Genomic DNA, 24,374 nt, shown 5'->3' on the forward strand with positions numbered 1-24,374 from the left:
CTTAGAAAGACCTTCCCTATTTTGTGATTACATTTTAAAATTCTCTGATATCTTTTAATATTTTCATAATTTCATTTTTAATATTTAAATCTTTGGTACAGCTCAGATATATTTTAATGCAAAGAATAAGGCTATCTTAATTTTTCTCTCAGCTGGCTACCTAATTGTCCCAACATCATTTGTGAATAATCCATCTCTCTCTCTCACTAATAGGAAATGTCAGCTTTATGATTCCTATATTAATTTGGGCTATTCTTCAACTTTCTTGTATCCACCAGCATAGGCTAGGTTATGCTGTGGTAACAAACAATCTCAAAATCTTTGTGGCTTATAACAAGAATTTTCCTTCCTTTTGGTACATGTTCATCAAGAGTTGGCTGAGAGCTCTACTCCATGTCTTCTCACTCAGAAACTAATGGGGTTGCCACCATCTCGAACATTAACAGCTGTCCTGGCTAAGGGAAAGGGGCCCTGGAGAGTCTCACACCATCAATAAAATGTTCACCCTGAAAGAGATATACATCAGTTCCCTTCAGAGCTCGCTGACAAGTATTAGTCATATGACCCTACACATATCAAGAGAGCCAGGAAGTACCATCATACATGAATGCACAAGATGGAAGCTAAAAATATTTAATAGCAACTGTCATATGTATCTCTATTCTGTCCTCTTAAGCTGTCAGTTCAAGTGTCAGCAGCACAGGTTTTTCTTTTTTAGACTATTTCTGGCTGTGCTTTCATTTTTCATTTTTACTTTTAAACTAGAATTAGCCTCTCCAGCCACTTTTGTCCTCTCAGAAAAGACAAACCTTGTCAGTATTTTTTTTATTGTAACTGCATTAAATTGATAGATTTAAGGAAAATTGACATCTTTATAATATTTAGAGTCTTTTCAACCAAGAAAAGGATATATTATTTTAGTTATTCACATTTCTTTGGTGTCTTTCATATTTCTTAATATAGATTGCATATGTTTATTAGTATCCTTTTGGTTCTTTTGATGAGATTCTTTTTTATTTTACTATCACTTACAAATAATCATTTTAATTTCTTCTTTACGATCAGGTTGGTTTTCTTGAAAGATTAGAAAAGATACAGCCATTTTCAAATAACATATATCTATTACCCAAAATAGTTTTCAAAAAATTTCATATGGGCCTGGTGTGGTGGCTCACGCTTGTAATCCCAGCACTTTGTGAGGTCAAGGCAAAAGAATCCCTTGAGCTCAGGAATTCCAGACCAACCTGGGCAAAATAGCAAGACCCCATCTCTATGAAAATAAAAAAAATTAGCTGGGCTTCATGGTGCATGCTCATAGTTGCAGCTACTGGGGAGGCTAAGGCAGAAGGATTGCTTGAGCCTGGGAGGTTAAGGCTGCAGTGAGCCATGATTGTACCTCTGCACTCCAGCCAGGGCCACAGAACAAGATCATGTCTCAAAAAAACAAACAAAAAAAAGAGCTTCTTTTCATTATCCATCTCTATATTAATTCCACTGAATAAGTAGGTTAACATTAATGATAAGTGCTGTTTATTCCAACCACTGGAAACACCATTTTTTTTTTTTATTTTATATTTTGAGATAGGATCGTTCTCTGTCACCCAGGTTGGAGTGCAGTGTCATGATCACGGCTTACTGCAGCTGTGACCTCCTGAGCTCAAGCAACTTTAGCCTCCTAAGCAGCTGGGGCCACAGGTGCATACTGTCACACCTAGCTAATTTTTAAATTTTTTTGTAGAGATGGGGTCTTGCCATGTTGCCCAGGCTGGTCTTGAACTCCTGGCCCTAAACTGTCCTCTTGCTTCAGCCTCCCAAAGTACTGAGATTATAGGCGTGAACCACCACGCCCAGCCTGAAACACCAAAAAAAAAAAAAATTTTTTTTTTTTTTATTTTAAGCTGCAGCTGCTGCTGAAGATGCTTACACATGTGATTAGTTACCTGTACATCTGGAAAATTTTTGTTTAATTTCCCTAATTTACATAATCTCTACCTATGCTTGCTTGTATTTTTCTCTTATATTTAGCCAGCCTCTTAAGTGTGAATACTGTCTAGTTTACTGTAAATTACTGCCTGCCGTGAATATTCTTTAAATTATGTCCTACTCGTCCCCATCAAGAATCCAGTACAGTTATAGAAGAGGCTGAGCTCTTTAAATATTCTGAGAATCCCAGAATCTCAGTTGATGTGGCTCATCAAATCCCCTATTATGGGATTCTTTTCATGGAAACACCAAATTCAAAAAATAGCTGGGTATGGTGACATACACCTGTCGTCCCAGCCACTCGGGAAGCTGAGGCAGGAGGATCCCTTGAGCTCAGGAGATCGAGGCTGCAGTGAGGTATGATTGCACTACTGCACCCAATCCAAGCGACAGAGCGAGGAGAGAGGGAGGAAGGAAGGAAAGAAGGAGGAAAGGAAGAAAGGGAAGAAAGAAAAGAATTAAATCTATACCTGTGAAAGGAATTTTTTAAAAAAAGAAGGGACTATGAGACATCAAATTAAATTTTTTTGTCATCAAAATGAAGTCTCATAAAGATAGAATAATTTACATTAAAAATAGATTTCATCATTACATAAAAATGGAGAAAATGGAGAAAATGGCTGGGTATGGTGGCCCACACCTGTAATGCCAGCACTTTGGGAGGCCGAGGTAGGCAGATCACCTGAGGTCAGGAGTTTAAAACCAGCCTTGGCCTGGCGCGGTAGCTCAGGACTATAATCCCAACACTTTGGGAGGCCGAGGTGGGTAGATCACGAGGTCAAGAGATCGAGACCATCTTGGTCAACATGGTGAAACCCTGTCTCTACTAAAAATACCAAAATTAGCTGGGCATAGTGGCACGCGCCTGTAGTCCCAGCTCCTCGGGAGGCTGAGGCAAGAGAATTGCTTGAACCCAGGAGGCGGAGGTTGCGGTGAGCCGAGATCACCCCATTGCACTCCAGCCTGGGCAACAAGAGTGAAACTCCATCTCAAAAAACAAAAACAAACAAACAAAAAAATACCAAGATGGAGAAACCCTGCCTTTACTAAAAATACAAAATTATCTGGGCATAGTGGCACATGCCTGTAATCTCAGCTACTCGGAAGGCTGAGGCAAGGAGAATCACTTGAACCCAGGAGGTAGAAGTTGCAGTGAGCCCAGATCTCGCCATTGAACTCCAGCCTGGGCAACAAGAGCCCAAAACTCCATCTCAAAAAAAAAAAAAAAAAAAAAAAATTAGCTGGGCACGTGGTACATGCCTGTAGTCCCAGCTACTCGGGAAGCTGAGGTGGGAGAATCCCTTGGACCTAGGAGGCAGAGGTTGCAGTGAGCTCAAATCACACCAGTGCACTGCAGCCTGACGACAGAGCAAGACTCCATCTCAAAAAAAAAAAAAGAATTGACTCTTGAGAAGAGTAGAACTTTAAGATAGTGGAGAAAGAATGTTATAAATGTTGTTGGAATAGATTACTAAATTGGAAAAACCATTTTAGGTCTTTTTTCCATGCCATAAATTCAAGATGGATTAAACATTTAAATTTAAGGCACAAAACTGTGCAAATAAAAGAGAATATAAGTGGATATTTCTGTCATCTGATGTGGGAAAACCAAAGATAGAAATCGTAAAGCCAGGGCACAAGCTCAATGCCAATATAAGGCAGGCAAGAAATTGAACCAGCCAAATATACTTGGTAGAGAGCAAAATCATGAAACCATCAGTTTCTAGGTAGAAATATTTACATTGAGGAAAATAGCAGCCTAAGCACATGTGGCAACCTACATTTGGTACAGAATTAGGAAGTGATAAGGAATGGTAGAAATGGTGACAAATGGTGATTCTGTTGACATAGGGCCAGGCACACTTACATTGTAACCTGTAAGCATTCAATGCCCCCACCTCCACCACCCCCTTACACACAAATTGTGCAACAACATGGCAGCCTGGGAGCAGAGGCCACTCAGTTCCAGGCTGTTTTTGCCATGCAGGAATGGAGCCCAGGGTTATTAGATCCAATCATTTTTCTGTATAGAGCTGGAAATTTCTAATTTTATGTTAAATCTCCCAAATCTCAATTATCTCAATTTTTAAAACTTTGTATATCCCAAACAAAATACTTTTTCAGGCCAGATTTGGCCCAGAGGCCTTGAGTTTGTGAACTCTGCTGTAAAGTTGTGGTTTTAGTTTGAGGATTATGCTTACATCTTTAAATGAGTTGGAATGCTTTCCATCATTTTTTTTCTGTGCTCTGGATCAGTTTATAGTAGTTCCCCCTTACTTTCAGTTTCACTTTCTGCAGTTTGACTCACGGTCAACTGTAGTCTGAAAATATTAAAGGGAAAATTCCAAAAACAATTTGTAAGTTTTAGATTGTTTGCCATTCTGAGAGTGTAATGAAATCTCAAGCTGTTGTGCTCACTGCGTCTCACCCAGGACATGAATCATCCCCTGTCCAGTGTGTGCACGCTGTGTACACCATCTGACCGTTATGGTCTTGGTTATCAATTCAGAAAAACATGTTATATATAGGGCTCACTACTGTCCAGGTTTTCAGGCATCCAGTGGCGGTCTGTGAACATACTGATTGTCGATAAGCAGGGCCTACTGTATAGGAGACTAATTATCTGTGTGAGTTTACTAAGTTCTAATTCCATTGCCTTTAGGGTCTGAAGCCTTTTTTATGAAGACATTTCTATATTTTCAAGTTTTCTTCTTGAGCCAGTTTTGGTTATTTATGTTCCTGTAAAATATATTCTAGATTTAAAAATTAATACTCAAATTATCTCATAGATGTTTTTAAATCTCTGCATAAGAATATTTTTTATCTTTCTCATTCTTCATGTTTTGGTTAGTAGATTTCTGTTCCTTTCATTTTTTTTGTTTTAATTCATATATTTTTGTTTGAACTTTATTAATTTCTTCTTCTGGCTTATTTTGTTTGATTTGTTCTGCTTTTCAGAATAGAATTCTTGTGTTCATTTATTTTCATTTTTCTTTTTAGATTGATAATACAATCAGTTATACTTACATACCTACACAGTAGCCTGTAAGAATCCTCTTCCCATATTGAAGGTTATGGATTTTTTTCTCGGTATGAGACTTTTCCCACAATGTAATTAACCTCTAAATGGTCTATGATTTGTTTTACCTACTAGACAGAAGTCATTTTATTTTATCTATTTATTTTTTGAGATGGAGTTTCACTCTTGTCACCCAGGTTGGAGTGCAGCGGTGCAACCTCCACTTCCCAGGTTCAAGGAATTCTCCTGCCTCAGCTTCCTGAGTACCTGGGATTACTGGCACCTGCCACCACGCCTGGCTAATTTTTGTATTTTTAGTAGAGATGGGGTGTCACCTTGTAGGCCAGGCTGGTCTCGAACTCCTGACCTCAGGTGATCTGCCTGCCTTGGCCTCTCAAAGTGATGAGCTGATATTGCAGGCATGAGCCACCACACCCAGCCTGAAGTCATTTTAAAGATTATTTTTTAAATTTATAAGTATTTTTCTTTATCTTTTCATTGTTGAATTAATTTTATACATTGTAGTCACATATTGTGGCCTCTAAGAGTTCTGTTCTTTGGAATGCTCCTATGGCATAATAATTAGTTTATCTAAATGTAGATGTTTCCAGATTCATATGAAAAGGTATTTTGTTTCTTTTTTTTTTTTTTTTTGAGAGTTTCACTCTTGTTACCCAGGCTGGAGTGCAATAGCGCGGTCTCGGCTCACTGCAACCTCCGCCTCCTGGGTTCAGAAAATTCTCCTGCCTCAGCCTCCTGAGTAGCTGGGTTTACAGGCACGCACCACCATGCCCAGCTAATTTTTTGTATTTTTAGTAGAGACAGGGTTTCACCATGTTGACCAGGATGGTCTCGATCTCTTGACCTTGTGATCCACCCACCTTGGCCTCCCAAAGTGCTGGGATTACAGGTGTGAGCCACCACGTCCGGCCGGTATTTTCTTTAAGATACAAAGTTATATATATATACACATACACACATATATATACACATACACACAAATATATCCATTCTATAGATACATAGATATACGCTATATATATATAATTTGTTTTGGGTTTTTTTAGACGGAGTCTCACTCTTTTGCTTAGGCTGGAGTGCAGTGGCGCAATCTCGGCTCACAGCAGCCTCCGCCTTCTGAGTTCAGGTTTTTCTTCTGCCTCAGCCTCCCGCCATAGCTGAGACTACAGGTGGGCATCACCACACTCAGCTAATGTTTGTATTTTTAGTAGAGATGGGGTTTCACCGTGTTGGCCAGACTGGTCTTGAACTCCTGATCTCAGGTAATCTACCTACCTCAGCCTCCCAAACTGCTGGAATTATAGGTATGAGCCACCACACTCAGCCAATATATATATTATTTATTAATGGTATTGTTTATGTCCTCTTTTTTTGTTACTTCTCATTTGGAGATTAATATTTCTGTTGCTATAAAACATGTTCGTATAACTTTTTTGCTTTCATTTCTACTTTTAAAAAAGTAATTAGCATTCCTCCTTTCTTTCTGATATATTTGCCTGCTATATTTTTGTTTATTTTCTTATTGCATCCCCAATTTAAAAATATCTTAGAATCATTTAAAGTGTGTTCTTGTAATATAGCTGAATATTTATATAATTTTAGAGTCTTTATTGATTAAAGCATAGCTGTACATATTTTGGGGTACATATGATATTTTTACACATGTATACAATGTATAATAATTCAATCATGGTAATTGAGAAATCTGTCAGCTCAAATATTTTCCTTTTCTCTGTGTTGGGAACATTGCAAATTCTTCAAGCTATTTCAAAATATGCATTAATTTTTTTAATTTTTAAAATTTAGTTTTCTTGTCAGGACACAGTGGCTCATGCCTGTAATTCGCTCTGAGGTAGGCGGATCATTTGAGGTCAGGAGTTCGAGATCGACCGGGCCAACACAGCGAAACCCTGTCTCTACTACTAAAAATATAAAAATTAGCCTGGTGTGGTGGCACACACCTATAATCCCTGCTACTCAAGAGGCTGAGGCAGAAGAATTGATAGAACCTGGGAGGCAGAAGTTGCAGATAGCTGAGATCGTGCCACTGTACTCCAGCCTGGGTTACAAAGTGAGATTCCATCTCAAAAAAAAAATTTAGTTTTCTCTGTTCATTAGTTTCTTCATTGTTTGGAATACAGCAAAGTATTAACTACAATTTCCCTACTGCACTATAAAATACTAGAACTTTTTTTTTTTTTTTTTTTATCTAACTGTATTTTCGTACCCATTAACTAGCTTCTGTTCATCGTAGAGTCCTTCTGGGGTTTTTTTTGTGTGTGTGCCAGAACATGGGAGCTAGAGCCTTTTTTAAATGGGAGGATTTAAACCATTTATTTTTCTTATAATTTATTTTTCATTTTGTTCCTACCATTTTATTTTATATTTCTATCATTTGCTTTCTTATGACTCCCCCTCATCCCCTTTTTACCTTTCTGTATTTTGCTGAAATTATCCAGGTTTCTTTGCTGCTTTTTCCTCTCTGGTAGTGATGAGAATTATACATCCTGTTTGTGGCTTCCTACATTTTAATATACATATTTATACACATTTTAATATACATATACACTTCTCTAACAACTTTTTCAATTAAGTAGTATAGCCTTTCAAAATGAAACTATTAGTACAACTTAACTTTCTTCTCCCCATTCCGTCTTCCATGCTTTGCTGTAATAATCTGAAACCTTAATCTAGATTACTGTGTGGGGTTTTAACCAGTGGAAGGATTGCATACCTATATATAGAGAAAGAAGTGTACTTGTATGTCTGAAAATGTATTTTTCCTTCTTTCTTTTTTTTTTCCTTACAAATGAAAGATAGTTTGGCTGGATATACAGTTCTAGCATCACAGTTCTTTTCCATCAGAACTGTATAGCTGTTGCACCATTGTATATTGTTTGATTAAAATTTTTATTTTGAGGTTGACTCACATGCAGCTGTAAGAAACAGAACAGAAAGATCCTATGTACTCTTTTCACAATTTCCCATAATGATAACGTTTTGTAAAACTGTAATATAACCAGGATATTAATTTTGATACAGTCAAGATAAAGAAGGTTTCTGTCACATCAGGGATTTCTTAGAGTACATCAAGATAAGTGTACTTATACAGTATATAACCTTTTGGGATTGGCTTTTTTCATTCACCATAAGTGTCTTGAAAGTGATCCTGATTATTACATCTATCAATAGTTTGTTTCTTTTTATTGCTGAGTGGTATTTGATGATGTGTATACTCCACAGTTTGTTTAATCATTGACCCATTGAATGATATTTGGGTTGTTTCTAATTTTAGAGCATTACAGGTAAAGTTGCTATGAACCTTTTTGTTGATGTTTGTATGTGAACATAAGTTTTCATTTCCCTGGAATAAATGCCCAGGAGTGTAATTGCTGAGTTGTATGGCAGCTGCAGGTTTAATTTTACAAGAAACTGACAAACTATTTTCCAGAGTAGCTATACCATATTATTTTCCCATCAACAAGATAAAATGCTCTAGTTTCTCTGCATTCTTGCCAGCATTTGATGTTGTTACAATTTTTTATTTTAGCCATTCTGATAGGTATATTTTAGTAATTTCTCATTGTGGCTTTAATTTCTGTTCCCCTAATGGCTAATGATTTTGAACATACTTTCATGTACTTATTTACCATCTGTATATTCCCTTTGGTGAAATGTCTCTTTTGCCTGTTTTCTACTTGAATTGTTTCCTAGGGCTGCCTTAACATAAATGCTATAAACTGGGTGGCTTAAAACAACAGAAAATCTATTGTCTCACAATTCTGGGGTATAGAAGTCTGAAATCAAGATGTTGGTGGCTGGGCACAGTGGCTCACACCTATAATCCCAATACTTTGGAAAGCCAAGGTGGGCGGATCACTTGAGTCCAGGAGTTCACGACCAGCCTGACCGACATGGTGAAACCCCGTCTCTACTAAAAATACAAAAATTAGCCAGGTGTGGTGGCACATGCCTGTAATCCCAGCTACTCAGGAGGCAGAGGTTGCACCCCAGCCTAGGTGATAGAGCAAGACTCTCTCAAAAAAAAAAAAAAAAAAAAAAAAAAAAAAAAAAAAAGCCTGGGCATGGTGGTTCACGCCTGTAATCCCAGCAGTTTGGGAGACTAAGGTAGTAGGCAGATCACTTGAGGTCAGGAGTCTGAGACCAGCCTGGGCAACATAGTGAAACCCCATCTCTACTAAAAATAAAAAAAATTAGCAGAGCATGGTGGTGCACTCCTGTAGTCCCAGCTACTAGGGAGGCTGATTTAGAAAAAAAAAAAAAAATCTTGTAATAAAAAAAACATTGGCAAGGTTGTTCCCTCTGAGGGCTCTGAGAAAGGATTTGTTCATGCTTCTCTTCAAGCTTCTGATAACAGCCAGCAGTCCTTCAGTCTCTGCTTCTGACATCACACAGCATTCTCTCCTCCTGAATCTCTCTGTGTCTCTTTTCCCCTTATAAAGATACTAGTCATACTGGATTACTCTAGTATAACTTTAACTTCTTAATTACATCTTAATTAATTATATTTTCAACAACTCTGTTTTCAAATAAAATCACATTCAGAGGTATTGGGAGTTATGTCACCATATCCTTTTGAGAACACAATTCAACCCATAATTGGTTGTTTCTTTTATTGTTGACTTTTGTGTTTAGGTTATTAGCCCTTCGTCAGGCATATGGTTTGCAATTTTTTTTTTTTTTTTTTTTTTTTGCCTAGTGTTTAGCTTCTTTCTTCATTCTCTTGACAGGGTCTTTCAAGGCAAAAAAAATTTTTCATTGCAGTGAACTCCAGGGTATCAAATTTTCCTTTTATGCGCCTTGCTTTTGGTGTCAAGTCTTTGCCTAATCCTAGATCCCAAATATCTTCTTTTGTGTTTTTTGTAACTGTATCATTGTTTTGCATTTTATGCTTAAGTTTATGATCCATTTTGAGTGTTTTTTGTGAGTATAAGATCAAGATTCAATTTTTTGCCTAGGGTTGTACCATTGTTCTAGCACTAATTATTGAAAAGGCTGTACTCTCTCCACTGAGAAAGGACTGCACATTTCTCAAAAATCATTTGTGTGTATTTGTGTAGATCTGTTTCTGGCTTCTTCATTTTGTTGCATTGACCTGTACGTCTGTTCTTTTGCCAAAACCAATCTATGTCTTGATTAGGCTATGATGAGTGCTTACATTGAATAGACTGATTGCTCTCCATTTAGTCTTCTTTTTTCAAAATTGTCTTTCTACCTAAATTTGCTGGAATTTTGATAGGAATATGTTAAACCTATTTATCAATTTGGAGAGAATATCTTTACTATGTTGAGTTTTCAAATCCATGAACACAGTATGTATGTCTCTACATTTATTTGGATCTTAACCTGATTCCTTTAATCAGCATTTTGTCATTTTTAGCATGCAAGTCCTGTACATATCTATTGTCTTATTAAATTTAATTCTTTGTATTTCTTTTTCTTTTTTCTTTCTTTTTTCTTTTTCTTTTTTTTTTTTTTTTTTTTTTTTTTGAGACAGAGTCTTGCTCTTGTTGCCCAAGCTGGAGTGCAATGGGATGATCTTGGTTCACTGCAACCTCCGCCTCCTGGGTTCAAGCAATTCTCCTGCCTCAGCCTCCCTAGTAGCTGAGATTACAGGTTCCTGCCACCACACGAGTCTAATTTTTTGGTATTTTTAGTAGAGACGGGGGTTTCACCATGTTGGCCAGGTTGATCTTGAACTCCTGACCTCAGGTGATCCACCTGCCCTCAGCCTCCCAAAGTGTTGGGATTACAGATGTGAACCACAGCACCCAGCCTGTATTTCTTTTTCTTTTCTTTTTTTTTTTTCAATTGTAAATGTCATTGTAGTTATAATTTCAGTGTTCCTATGTTCATTGCTAATTTATAAAAATACAGTTGATTTATATACGTGTATCTGATATCCTGCAACCTTGTTGAACTCACTTATTCATTCTAGAAATTTGTTTGAAGATTCTTTGGGATTTTGTTGTTGTAGATGTTGATGTTGGCAAATAGGCTCAGTTTAAATCTTCCTTTCTGATGTGTATGCCTTTTATTCCCTTTTCTACCTTATTGCACTGGCTAGAACTTCCAGCACTATGTTGAATAAGAGTGGTGAGAGCAGATATCCTGCCTTGTTCCCGGTCTTAGGGGGGTAAGTATTCAGTCTTTCACAATTAAGAATAATGTTAGCTGTATAGTTTTTGTTGTTATTGTTTGGTTGGTTTTTGCTGGTTTGATTTTTGTAGATGCTTTTTAACATGTCGAAGAAGTTCTCTTCCATTTCTATTTCTGGGAGTTTTTCTTTTTTATCATAAATGGGTGCTTATGTTTATGAAATGTGTTTTTTTTAAATCAGTTAATATGATCATGTGATTTCTTTAGCCATTTAATATGGGTAGGTTACATTGATTTTTTTTTTTTTTTTAATATTAAGCCAGCCCTGCATCACTTGAATAAATCTTACTTGGTCATGGTGTTATAAAATTCTATTTACAGATTGCCAAATTTTACTTGCCAATATTTTATTAAAAATTTTTGTGTCTGTATTTGCCAGACAGTCTTTATCTGAGTTTGCTATCAAGGTCATACTGGCTTCAAAAAAATGCCTTGAGAAATGTTCCCTCCCATTCTCTGCAAAAGATTGTCAAGGATTTGTGCTCATTGTTATTTAAACTTTTGGTAGAATTCTCTGGTAAAAGCTTCGAGGTCTGAAACATTCATTTTTGTGAATATTTAAATGACTAATTCAATTTGTTTGATAATTATAGAACTGTTCACATTATTTTATATTGGGCAAGTTTTTGTAGTTTGTGTTTTTTGAGAAATTGGTCTGTTTTATTTATGTTACTAAATTCATGTCTGTATATGTATGTATACTCTTATTATCCTTTTGATGTCTGCAGTGTCTGTAGTGGTCTTTCCTGTTTAATTGTTGATATTGGTTATTTGTGTCTTCTCTTTTTTTTTTTTTTTTTTGTCATTCTTCCTAGAAATTTGTCAGTGTTATTGATCAAAGAAGAGATTCAACTTTTTGTTTCACTGATTTTTCTCTATTGTTTTCCTGTTCTCAATTTAATTGATTTCTGTTTATTATTTCTTTTTTCTTGACCAACTTGCCCTTTTTCTAGGTTCTTGATGTAGGAGTTTAGATTATTGATTTGAGACTTCTTATTTTTTTATGTGTGCCTTTAGTGCTATGAATTGCCCACTCAACACTGCTTTACCTATGTCTCTCAAATTTTGATATGTTGTATTTTCATTTTCTTTCTTTCTTGTTTCTTTTCTTTCCGTTTTTGAGATGAAGTTTCACCCTTGTCACCCAGGTGGAGTGCAATGGTGCAATCTCAGCTCATTGCAACCTTTGCCTTCTGGGTTCAATCAATTCTCCTGCCTTGGCCTTCTGAGTAGCTGAGATCATAGGCACCTGCTATCACACCCAGCTAATTTTTGCATTTTTAGTAGAGACGGGGTTTCACCATATTGGCTAGACAGGTCTCAAACTCCTGACCTCAGGTGATCCACCCACCTCAGCTTCCCAAAGTGATTGAGCCACTGCACCCAGCCTTTTTTTTTTTTTTTTTTTTTTTAACTGAGACGGAGTCTTGCTCTGTTGCCCAGACTGGAGTGCAGTGGTGAAATCTTGGCTCACTGCAGTCTCTACTGCCTGGGTTCAAGCAATCCTCGTGCCACAGTCTCCTTAGTAGCTGGGACTACAGGCACTACAGGAGTACACCCAGCTAATTTTTTTGTATTTTTAGTAGAGACAGGATTTCACCGTGTTGACCAGTCTGCTCTTGGAACTCCTGACCTCATGATCTGTCCACCTCAGCCTCCCAAAGTGCCGGGATTACAGGCGTGAGCCACCTCACCCGGTACTTTCATTTTAAATCATTTCAATGTATTTTTAAATTTTTTAAAGATCTCTTTTTGACTTACAGATATTTGAAGTGTGTTAATTATTTTCTAAGTGTTTAGATAGTTTCTTGCTACCTTTCTGTTAGAAATGTCTAGTTTGATTCAACTATGTGCAGTAACATACTCTGTTAGACTTCGATTTTTGAAAGTTTGCTTGAGATTTGTTTTATGACCAGGGATATGTATGGTCTGTGTTGGTGTAGGTGCCATGGACACTTGGCAAGAATGTGTATTTTGCTATTGCTAGATGGAGTGCTCTATAAATTTTGATTAGATTTTGTTGTCTAATTGTGTTGTTGAATTTTTCTTTATCCTTGCTGATTTTCTATCTAGTTGTTTCATCAGTTGTTGAGAGAAGGTTTTGAAGTCTTTGAGTATAATTAGATTTGTTTATATCTCCTTTCAGTTCAGTTTTTGCTTCACATGTTTTACAGCTCTGTTGTTTTGTGTGTGCACATTTAAGACTGCCATGTACTTTTAGTGAATTGACCATTTTATCATTACATAATGTTTCTTCTCTGGTAATTTTATTTGCTCTGAAGTCTGCTTTAATGTTAGTATAGCCACTCCTGCTCTCTTTTGATTAATGCTTGCATTACATATCTTTTTCCATCCTTTTCAATGTGCATGTATCATTTTTAAAGTGAGTTTCATGTAGACAGCATATTATTGGGTGATTTTTAAAAATTCATTCCACCAACCTCTGTGTTTTAATTGGCATATTTAAACCATTTAAACTTAAACTTGCCATTTTAAACTTTATTTTCTGCCTGTTTTCTCTATTTTTTATTTGTTACTTGAATAATTTTTTGAAGTCCATTTTGATTTTTTTGTAGTGTTTTGAGTGTATGTCTTTGTGTAGCTTTTTTACTGATTGCTGTAGGTATTGTATTATATATGCAGTTCACTATTATCATTTTACCAGTTCAGACTAGAAATCTTACCTCCTTTTATGTCCCTTTATCCTTCCTTAATTTTAATATGCTCATCTAATATTTTCTCTGAATACATTTAGAACCAGCTTGGCCAATTATAGTTTTTCTTCAATCATTGACTGTAACTTAGAAAACTCAAGAGGAGGAAGTTTATTGTATTTCCCCTTATATTTGTTTACCATGTCATTTCTTCCTTCTTGATGTTCCAGAGTTCCTTTTCTTATCATTTCCTTTCTGTTAAGACAACTTCCTTTAGTTACTCTTGAAGCGTGGGTCTGGTAGCAACAAATTCCCTTTATTTTCCTTCATGTGAGGCTGTCTTGATTTCCTATTTCATTCCTGAAGGATATTTTTGCTTAATGTAGGATTTTTAGTTGATGGCTCTTTTCTTTCAGCACTTGAAAAATGTGTTCCTTCCTTTTGGCCTCCATTGCTTCTGATGAGAAATCTTTGCCTTTCATATTATTTCCCCCAATGGTATCTCCCTAGTTGCTTTCAAGATTTTTGTTGTTGTTTTAACTCAATTACTTCTGCAAAAAAAAAAAAAATTTATTGTTGTTAGTTTTCAGAAATTTGACTATGATGTGTCTTGTAGATTTCTTTGGGTTTATTCTCTTTGGAGTTTGTTCAGCTTCTTGAATTTGTACATTCCCAAGTAGCTGAGATTATAGGTACCCACCACCATGCCTGACTAATATTTATATTTTTAGTAGAGACAGTGTTTTGCCATGTTTGCCAGGCTGGTCTTGAACTCCCGACCTCAAGTGATCTGCCCACCTCAGTCTCCCAAAGTGCTGGGATTACAGGCATGAGCCACCATGCCTGGCCCTAGTTTACTTATGCTTTCCCCTTTCTTTTCCATTCTGCTGTTGAGCCCATTCACTTAGTTTTTTTTTTTTTTTTAATTTCAATTAAAAAATTCAATTTCAATTACTGTGTTTTTCAGTTCTATAATTTCCATTTTGTTCCTCATTATATCTTCTGTTTCTTTGCTGAGATTTTTCAGTGTTTTCACTTGTTTCAAGTATGTTCATAAATGCTTAAACATTTTGATAATGGCTGTTTTAAAATCTTTGTCAGATAATTTTAACATTTTTGTCATTGGTGTTAGCATTTGTTAATTGCCATTTCTCATTTTGATTTGTGATCTTTCTAGTCTTGATGAGTAATTTTTTTTTTTTTTTTTTTTTTTTGAGACGGAGTTTCACTCTTGTTTCCCAGGTTGGAGTGCAATGGCGCATTCTCGGCTCACCGCAACCTCTGCCTCCTGGGTTCAAGCGATTCTCCTGTCTCAGCCCCCCAAGTAGCTGGGATTACAGGCATGTGCCACCACGTCCGGCTAATTTTTTTTGTATTTTTAGTAGAGACGGGGTTTCACCATTTTTGGCCAAGATGGTCTCGATCTCTTGACCTCGTGATCCACCCTCCTCGGCCTCCCAAAGTGCTGGGATTACAGGCGTGAGCCACCGCGTTCGGCCGCTTGATGAGTAATTTTTAATTGAAACCTGGACATTTTGTGTATTATGTTATGAGACTCTGGAATTTATTTAAACCTTCTGCGTTAACTGGCTTCCTCTGACACCACTCTGACAGCAAAATGGTGGGTTGTAATGCTACCTCACTAATGCCAGGTAAAGGTAGAAGTCCAGGCTCCCTACTCAGCCTCTGTTTGACACAACGGGGCAGGGACACGGCAGGAATGGGAATTTCAGCTCTCAACTAGGCTTTCACTGATACCTCTTTGGCTGAGGCAGATAGGAGTGCTTGTTGCCACTGGGTAAAATCCTGATTCTGCACTAGATCTCTGTCATCATCCTAGTGAGGAAAAGTATAGTCACTTTGTTACTGCTGGATAGGGGTAGAAGTCAGGGTCTACATGTAGTCTCTATTGATATCACTGAGGTAGAGCCTCATTGTCACCATGTTGGGTAAAAATTCCAGCTGGCCAACATGGTGAAACCCCGTCTCTACTAAAAATTCAAAAATTAGCTGGGCGTGGTGGCACATGCCTGTAGTCCCAGCTACTCAGGAGGCTGAGGCAGGAGAATTGCTTGAACCCAGGAGGTGGAGGTTGCCCTGAGCCAAGATTGCGCCACTGTATTCCAGCCTGGCGACAGAGCAAGACTCTGTCTCAAAAAAAAACAAAAACAAAAAAATGCCAGCTTCCTACTTGGCCTTTTCTAACACTATCCCAGCAAGATGGCTGGGGGGATCTTGTTGCATCCTGGCATGAGTGAAAATCTAGGCTCTGCCTTCAGCCTTTGCTAGCATGTCTTTAGGGATGTGGCCATAGTTTTTTCTGGATTGTTTAGCTGAAGTAGGGCAATTCTTGTTTAAAAGTTTTCAGTCTTGTTAGACTACTCCTTTTTTGATTCTTTGGCTAGAGAGAACTGGTTCATTGGGGCTTTTTTTTTTTTTTTTTGGTCTTCACCCATTGGCATTTCTGGTTTGCCAACTTTGACAGCTCTATGTCTGGGATATAGGAGACAAAAACAAAGCCCAAAGAACTTGTTACCAAGCTATTCCTTGGGTCCCCAGGTCCCTAGTTAGTGTGCTACCTTCTGTCCAACTTAATGTTCATGTTTTTTAGTTATATTTAGCTGGATGAATAGGGAAATGTATGTCTATGCCGTCTTTCTGGAGTCAGAATTCTACCTGACTGTCTTTTAATGGAGATACAGACAGTGATTCTTCTATCTTTTATTGTTGTATTTTAGTTAATAATGAAAACTAACATTTCTCAAGTACACAACATGTGTGTTCTAAGTGTTTTTCATCTATTGAGTCATTTCATTCCTTTAAAACTTTATGAAATAGTTACTACTACTATTGTGCCTTATCAGATGAGGAAACTGAGACATAGAAAAGTAACAAGCCCTAAATTACTGGCAAATGCATGGTTAAACCCCTGGCTGTCAGACTCCACAAGCCCACTGTAATACTCATGGCCTAAGGTAAATTTCAAATCTATATGCTTTCCATTATAACAACTTTTTTTTTTGAAACTTGTCATAGTTTTTCTATCCTAGAATTCAGAAATTTTACTTAGGATCTATCTAAATATAGGTCTTAATTTTAAAGTAATTCTCTCTAGGACCCAGCATATCCATTTGATCAGAAAGCTTAGGTCTTTCTACTGATCGGTGACATGTTTTAAAAATTATTATTTTTTTCTCTCATCTACCCACTCAAAAAGAGATTTTGCAGAAGGTGTTTCATGTGTCCATAAAGATAATAAAGAACAAAGAAGTTAGTTCCTTCTAATGTGTCAAAAGCTTTCTTCTTTTTTTTTTTTAATAGAGAGGTAGTCTTGTTCTGTAACCCAGGCTGGAGCACAGTGGCAGTATCATAGCTTACTGTAACCTTGAATTCCTGGGCTCAAGTGATCCTCCCATCTTAGCCTCCAGAGTAACTAGTACTACAGGCACATGCCACAATGCCCAGCTATTTTTTTTTTTTTTTTTTTTTGAGATGGAGTCTTGCTCTGTCACCTAGGCTAGAGTGCAGTGGTGCAGGATCTCAGCTCACTGCAACCTCTGCCTCCCAGGTTCAAGTGGTTCTCCTGCCTCAGCCTCCCGAGAAGCTGGGATTATAGATGCTCGTCATCACACCCAGCTAATTTTTGTATTTTTAGTAGAGACGGAGTTTCACCATTTTGTCCAGGCTGGTCTCGAATTTCTGACCTCGTGATCTACCTGCCTCAGCCTCCCAAAGTGCTTGAGATTACAAGTGTGTGCCACTGCGCCCAGCTTCGGAGCATTTCTGAAGCAAAACTAGAATACTCACTCTTGGGAAGATGGTATGGTATTGTCCAGGGAACAGGAACTGATCTAAGAAGAATGTGGCTACCAAACATGCTTTGAGGAATGCTACTGCAGCCTCAAACCAAGCTACTGCTGTGGTGTATTGTGTTAAATTCAGTTCCTATAGGCATCCAAATCTCAAGTAATCTGTCTTGGAACTTCTTTGTTCTGAGATTGCTGATAAAGTTCTCAAATATTCTTATCTTTTCGTTTGTTTTGCTTTGGTTTTAATAAATTGACTAGGTGCTTTGAAATTTAGGCTGAGACTAGAGATTTCAAGAACTGTGTATTACATAAGGGGAAAAAGGGTTTTCACATGAATGAAGTTGGAAATGCCAACTAAGATACAACACTGTACTGTGTGTTCTGTTTTTCCTCTTAACTCCCACAGGGAACAATTACTAAATAACTTGTATCTGTAAGATTTCAATAGCAAAGAATGCATATTGCTAAGATGAGACTAGCCTGACCAATATGGTGAAACCCGTCTCTACTAAAAATACAAAAATTAGGCAGGTGTGGTGGCACACACCTGTAATCCCAGCTACTCAGGAGGCTGAGGCAGGAGAATCACTTGAACCTGGGAGGCGGAGGTTACAGCGAGCCAAGATTGTGCCACTGCACTTCAGCCTGGGCAACACAGTGAGACTCCATCTCAAAAAAACAAAAAGATTAATACTCATGCTGAAAATACATTATGATGAAAATTTTGTAAAAACTAATATATCACTAGATCAAGATTAACATCTTGGAATAATCTACCATCTTCTTAAATTGTTGGGCCAACATAGGGAGAAAATCCTAAAATATGTTCTGCATCAACATATCGTCTACCAGCCTTGGTCCCTCTGGTAATTTAGGTTTATTAAAAGGCCCTGGCCGGGCGCGGTGGCTCAAGCCTGTAATCCCAGCACTTTGGGAGGCTGAGGCGGGTGGATACAAGGTCAAGAGATCCAGACCATCCTGGTCAACATGGTGAAACCCTGTCTCTACTAAAAAAATACAAAAAAAATTAGCTGGGCATGGTGGCACATGCTTGTAATCCCAGCTACTCAAGAGGCTGAGGCAGGAAAATTGCCTGAACCCAGGAGGCGGAGGTTGCGGTGAGCCAAGATCGTGCCATTGCACTCCAGCCTGTGAAACTCCGCCTCAAAAAAAAAAAAAAAAAAAGGCCCTGCCAGGTAGCAAGAACTCATAAAAGTCTCAACATCCAACCCCCTGCAGTACTGAGGCAGATGTCTCTTCCGTCTGGTGACAGAGCTGCCTCTCATGCTCTATGTGTCTGAGTCTTTGTTCAGAATACTGCAAGAATTGTACCCATTGCGAAGACCCTGCCAGGCAACATTCCCACACCACTGGCCTCACTCCTGTCTAGCCTGTATTAATGGCTGTCTTTGGCCAGACAAGGTTTCTAGTTCCTGCGTCTGGGGGCCAGGTTGGCAGGCTACCTGACAGAAAGCTTGTCTATGCATGGCCCTGTGGAAGGGGCACTTGGTTTGGTGGAATCCTCTCCAAAGACATGATTTTTGTCAAAGCTTCTTTAATGTTATTTACTGCTTTCATGTAATGTCATTCCCTTTCCCCAAACACGCACGCACGCACGCACACCTTAATATTTTTGTCCTGTTAAAGTTTTCGGACACTTCATTATCTGCTATCTCATTTTTTCCTTTCAGGAAAAAATGGAATCCCTTAAAATTGATAGATAGGACACTCATTATCCCATTTGAAAGATAAGAAAATTGAAGTATAGATGGGCCAACCTCTGACATTTAGCTAGTGACATCCTGGGAGCAAGCATCCAGATTTGCTGACTGCAAAACTGTCTGTCTTTCTATTGTACTTTCTGTCACTTGCCTGTTCCTCTGTTAGTTTGCCCAGTATGGATGTTTAATCTCTTTCTTTTCTTTTCTTTTCTTTCTTTCTTTTTCTTTCTCTCTCTCTCTTTCTGTCTCTCATTCTTTCTTTTCTTTTCTTTCTTCTTTCTTTCTTTGACAGAGTCTCATTCTGTCGCCCAGGCTGAAGTGCAGTGGAGCAACCTTAATCTTAGCTCACTGCAATCTACCACCTCCTTGGTTCAAGCGATTCTCCTGCGTCAGTCTTCCGAGTAGCTAGGATTACAAGTGTGCGCCAGCATACCCAGTTAATTTTTATATCTTTAGTAGAGACACATTTTCGCCATGTTGGCCGGGTCTTGAACTCCTGAACTCAGGTGATCCACCACCTTGGCCTCCCAAAGTGCTGGGATTACAGGCGTGAGCCACTGCACCCAGCCTAATCTCTTATTTTCTAAGGTGAGAGATATCTTACCAAGCCAGTCTTGTCTGTGGAGGGATATTTCTAAGGAATTAAAAGACAGCCATCTAAGTCTTAGCTATAATAAGGATCATGAAGTGAGGCCCTGTCAGAAACATGAAAGTTAAGAGCTAAGTTTTATGCAGGTGTAATTTTCTAATAGCTTTACAGCATATGTGCTATGTATATTTGGTAAAGCACTCCTTAACTACATCCTTCTTTCCCTTCCTAAGAAGATCTGAATGTAGGAAAAAGAAAATTAAATATGTATTTGAGTGAAAGCACTTGCTCTAACTGAGCCAACCCAGAAAATAGCCAAAGGTTCAAAATTAAATATTACCCATTATTTATGTTTGGAAGCTCTCAGAGAAGAATTTATATGGGATGAAGTTCTTTGCAGGTACCAACTTCCTGATAATACGTTACTAGAGACTGGAAACTAGTAATAAGATTTAGGTTTCAGATATACCCAGTTAGCATCTCAGTGGTGTCAACAGTATAAATATACTTTTCTGGGAGCCTACAAGAACATTAAAAATCTATGAACACATTTTTAATTTACCATGCGTAAATAAAAGTAGAAGCTTTATTTGATTGGTAGGGTTTTGTTTGGGTTTGGTTTTGTAGTATTCATAGTTATAATTCCATTATCAGTCTTTGATCTTAATAAGCAGGCCTGGCAGGAGCTCTTTATTTTGTAAGGAATCAAAATGACAAACTACAGACTTATCACTTACAAGAGGGGCAGCCTTTTTCTGTGGAATTTTAACTGTAGTGATCAGTAAGTATTATCAGACTGACGGAAATAGTCCTTTTTTTAATGTTTAAACAACACTTACTGTTTCTGATTATAAAAGTAACACATGAGAAAGGCAGTGGAGCATATGGACTGAGGGCACTGATTCTGGAGTTGGAGAGGCTCTGGCTATGTACATACTTGGTCAATCATGGCGTGGGACCAGAACTGTCTAAGCTTCAGTTTCCTTGTCTATAAAATGGGGAGAAATTATGGTACCTACCACAGAAGTTTTATATGAGGATTAAATAAAGTAATACCAGAACATTCTTAGAATAGGACCTGACTTAATAAAGAGAGTTAAAAAAAGAAACCAAAATGACTGGTAGAACTACAGCCACTGGTTTTGTTTTGTTTTGCTGTTGTTGTTTTTACGAAACAGGGTCTCTTAGAACTTGAGGATAAGTGGTAATATTAAGGGAGGGAGGGAATGAAAAAAAAGAAACAGGGTCTCACTCTGTTGCCCAGGCTGGGGTACAGTGGCGCACTCATAGCTCACTTCATCCTTGAGCTCCTGGGCTCAAGAGAACTTTCCACCTCAGACTCCCAAGTAGCTGGGACTATGGGCATGAGCCACCACACCCAGCTAAGTTTTTTTATTTTTAGAAACAGTCTTACTGTGTTACCTAGGCTGGTCTCAGCCTGAAGGAATCTTCCTGCCTCAGCCTCCTAAGTGGCTAGGGTTTCAGCTATGAGCCACCATACCCAGCTCCACTGTAATGTTTTGATGTGTTGGTGTTCAGGCTTTCTGCTATGTATATGTATACACACACACACACACACACGTATTACATTTTATATGCAATTACATTCTGCTTAATTTTTCTCACGTATCTTAATTTTTTTTTTTTTTTTTTTTTTTTTTTTTTTTTTTTTTTTTTTGCTGTGTTGCCCAGGTTGGAGTACAGTGGCACAATCTCAGTTCACTGCAACCTTCACCTTCCAGGTTCAAGCGATTCTTGTGCCTCAACCTCCCTAGTAGCTGGGATTACAGGCATGCTCCATCACACCTGTCTAATTTTTTTGTATTTTTTTAGAGAATGGGGTTTCACCAATATCTCTCTTGACATTAAAATTTAGCATGATGGCTCATGCCTGTAATCCCAACGCTTTGGGAGGCCAAGTGGGAACAATTCCTTGAGCCCACAAATTCAAGACCAGCCTGGGCAACATGCTGAGATCCTGTCTCTACAAAAACATGTTTTTTAAATTAGCTAGGCACACATCTGTAACCCTAGCTATTTGGGAGGTTGAAGCAGGAAAATCGCTTGACCCCAGGAAATTAAGGCTGCAGTGAGCTGAGATCACACTATTGCACTCCAGCCTGGTGTGACAGAGTGAGACCCTGTCTCAAAAGAAAAAAAATTACTTGAAAATGTTTTCATGACCCTTTAATACTGTAACATATGACCATATAATTATTTATTATGTCCTTTGTGAGATATCTAAGTGATTTCTAGTATTTTACCATTATAAATATTGCCACTTCAAGGTTTGAGTTATTAGGTTAAAGCCTAAAGGGTTTGAAGAATCTTAAAACTTCTTTTTCTTTGCACTTCTCTGATGTTGAACATTTTTATGTTTATTAATTACTGGCATTATTTCAGTGAAATGCCTTTTAGTGAATAAATGCAACTTGCAAAGCTTTTTGTATAGGGTCTCTAGTCTCTGAAATAGTGCCAGGTACATAATACTCAGTAAATATTTGGCATGGTGAATGAATGAGTGAATGAATGGCAAGAATATTAACACTTTATCTACCATATTTTTTTCAGATGGGGTCGTTGTGCCTCCATACATGCACAATGATAATGCTATCTTGGTTCTTAATCTTTACCTAATTTTTTTTCATTCTTTTCTTCCCCTACAGTTCATCCATGAGCTCGGATTTCCCACATTACAACTTCAGGATGCCTAATATTGGATTCCAGAATCTGCCTCTCAACATATATATTGTGGTTTTTGGTACTGCTATATTTGTCTTCATCCTTAGTTTACTCTTCTGTTGCTACTTGATTAGGTAACTAATTTTCATTCTATGTTACTTCAAAATATGTTAAACAGTCAATAGTAAATCAAGTTTCTATCCTGATTTTTAAATTAAGTCTGATAATTGGCAAATTTTAAAAAAATTAAAATGGCTTAACATTTTAATCTGTGCATTAGTAATCAGTAAAACACCTTTATATAATCTGCAATCTTATCTACTGATGAAGTGTTTTACTCTGTAGGAGAAAATTGTCCTCATTTTTATTTCTGCCTTTCTACCTTTATACCAAATACACATGTCATTGTTTGTCTCCAAGATTTAATCTACTCTCAGAGATTTCAAAATTACTTTTCAAGAAGGTGTGGCATCCTTGTTAGTTAAAGTCATTAGGTATCAGAAAAATAGGGGATGCTGGGCGTGGTGGCTCATGCCTGTAACCCCAGCACTTTAGGAGGCCAAAGTGGGCGGATCACCTGAGGTCGGGAGTTCAAGACCAGCCTGACTAACACTGAGAAACCCCGTCTCTACTAAAAATACAAAATTAGCCGGGCGTGGTGATGCATGCCTGTAATCCCAGCTACTCAGGAGGCTGAGGCAGGAAAATCACTTGAAACCCTGGCAGCAGAGGTTTCGGTGAGCCAAGATCGCACCACTGTACTCCAGCCTGGGTGACAAGAGCGAAACTCTGTCTCAAAAAAAGAAATTACAGTTGAAAATTATAGGGGAGGAAGTGATAGGGTAACACTTAAAAGAGAGTGGCGGCCAGGTGCAGTGGCTCACACCTATAATCCCAGCACTTTGGGAGGCCAAGGTGGGCAGATCATGAGGTCAGGAGTTCAAGACCAGCCTTGCCAACATGGTGAAACCTTGTCTTTACTAAAAATACAAAAATTAGCTGGGCATGGTGGCGCATGCCGGTAATCCCAGCTACTCGGGAGGCTGAGGCAGAATTGCTTGAACCAGGACCTGGGAGGTGGTGGAGGTTACATTTAGCTGAGAGTGAGCCACTGCACTCTAGCCTAGACTAAGAGTGAGACTCAAAAAAAAAAGAGTGGCAGAGTGATTCTCAAAAAAACAAGAGAGTGACAAGGGTTTGAAAGAACCACTGCATGGAAGCTTAGGATACTGAGCATGAATAGATAGAAAGATTAGAGGGCAATGTGGAGAATCAGGCTGAGACTGGAGACTACAAATTTGCAGTGGCCATAAGCTACATGGTTTTATCATTTCTCTAGCACTGTTCAGCATTGTTAATCATGCCCTCTTAAATACTTTTTAGATATCTATTTAGCAATGCAAAATAAAATAATAGTGCAATTAAAGTATTAGATAATTAATGGGAGTTAGAGTAATGGAGGAATCAAATTAACTTCATAGAATGAAGTTAATATAAGGAAGAACTTTCTAGAAGGGATGGATTTTGAGCCACAGATGAAAGAAGAAAGCACAAATTGATCTGTGCTGTAGCTGGAGGTAACAAGTTCTGTTTTGGGAAAACATGCAGATCGAATTAAAATATCCAAATAAGCAAAATGAATTAACAAATCAAGCCTTGTTTTAATGACTTCTAATGGAATTCATTTTCTTTCTTTTTTCTTTTTTTCTTTTTTGA

General features: G+C 37.9%; 1 protein-coding gene across 2 annotated transcripts in view; it reads left to right on the top strand.

The window, feature by feature from the left end:
• RNF24 (ring finger protein 24) overlaps positions 1-24,374 on the top strand; it is an 84,658-nt gene that overhangs the window by 28,897 nt on the left and 31,387 nt on the right. The window contains exons 2-3 of one of the 2 annotated variants that reach the window (XM_074406305.1): positions 11,112-11,180; positions 22,643-22,792. In XM_074406305.1, the coding sequence (XP_074262406.1) occupies positions 11,125-11,180; positions 22,643-22,792 (206 nt within the window). In that variant the 5' untranslated portion in view covers positions 11,112-11,124. The remainder of the gene's footprint in view (positions 1-11,111; positions 11,181-22,642; positions 22,793-24,374) is intronic. The other variant, XM_039479444.2, reaches the window with a different exon arrangement.

This window comes from Saimiri boliviensis, chromosome 9, assembly GCF_048565385.1.
Source record: "Saimiri boliviensis isolate mSaiBol1 chromosome 9, mSaiBol1.pri, whole genome shotgun sequence".
In the NCBI taxonomy this organism is placed as follows: domain Eukaryota; kingdom Metazoa; phylum Chordata; class Mammalia; order Primates; family Cebidae; genus Saimiri; species Saimiri boliviensis.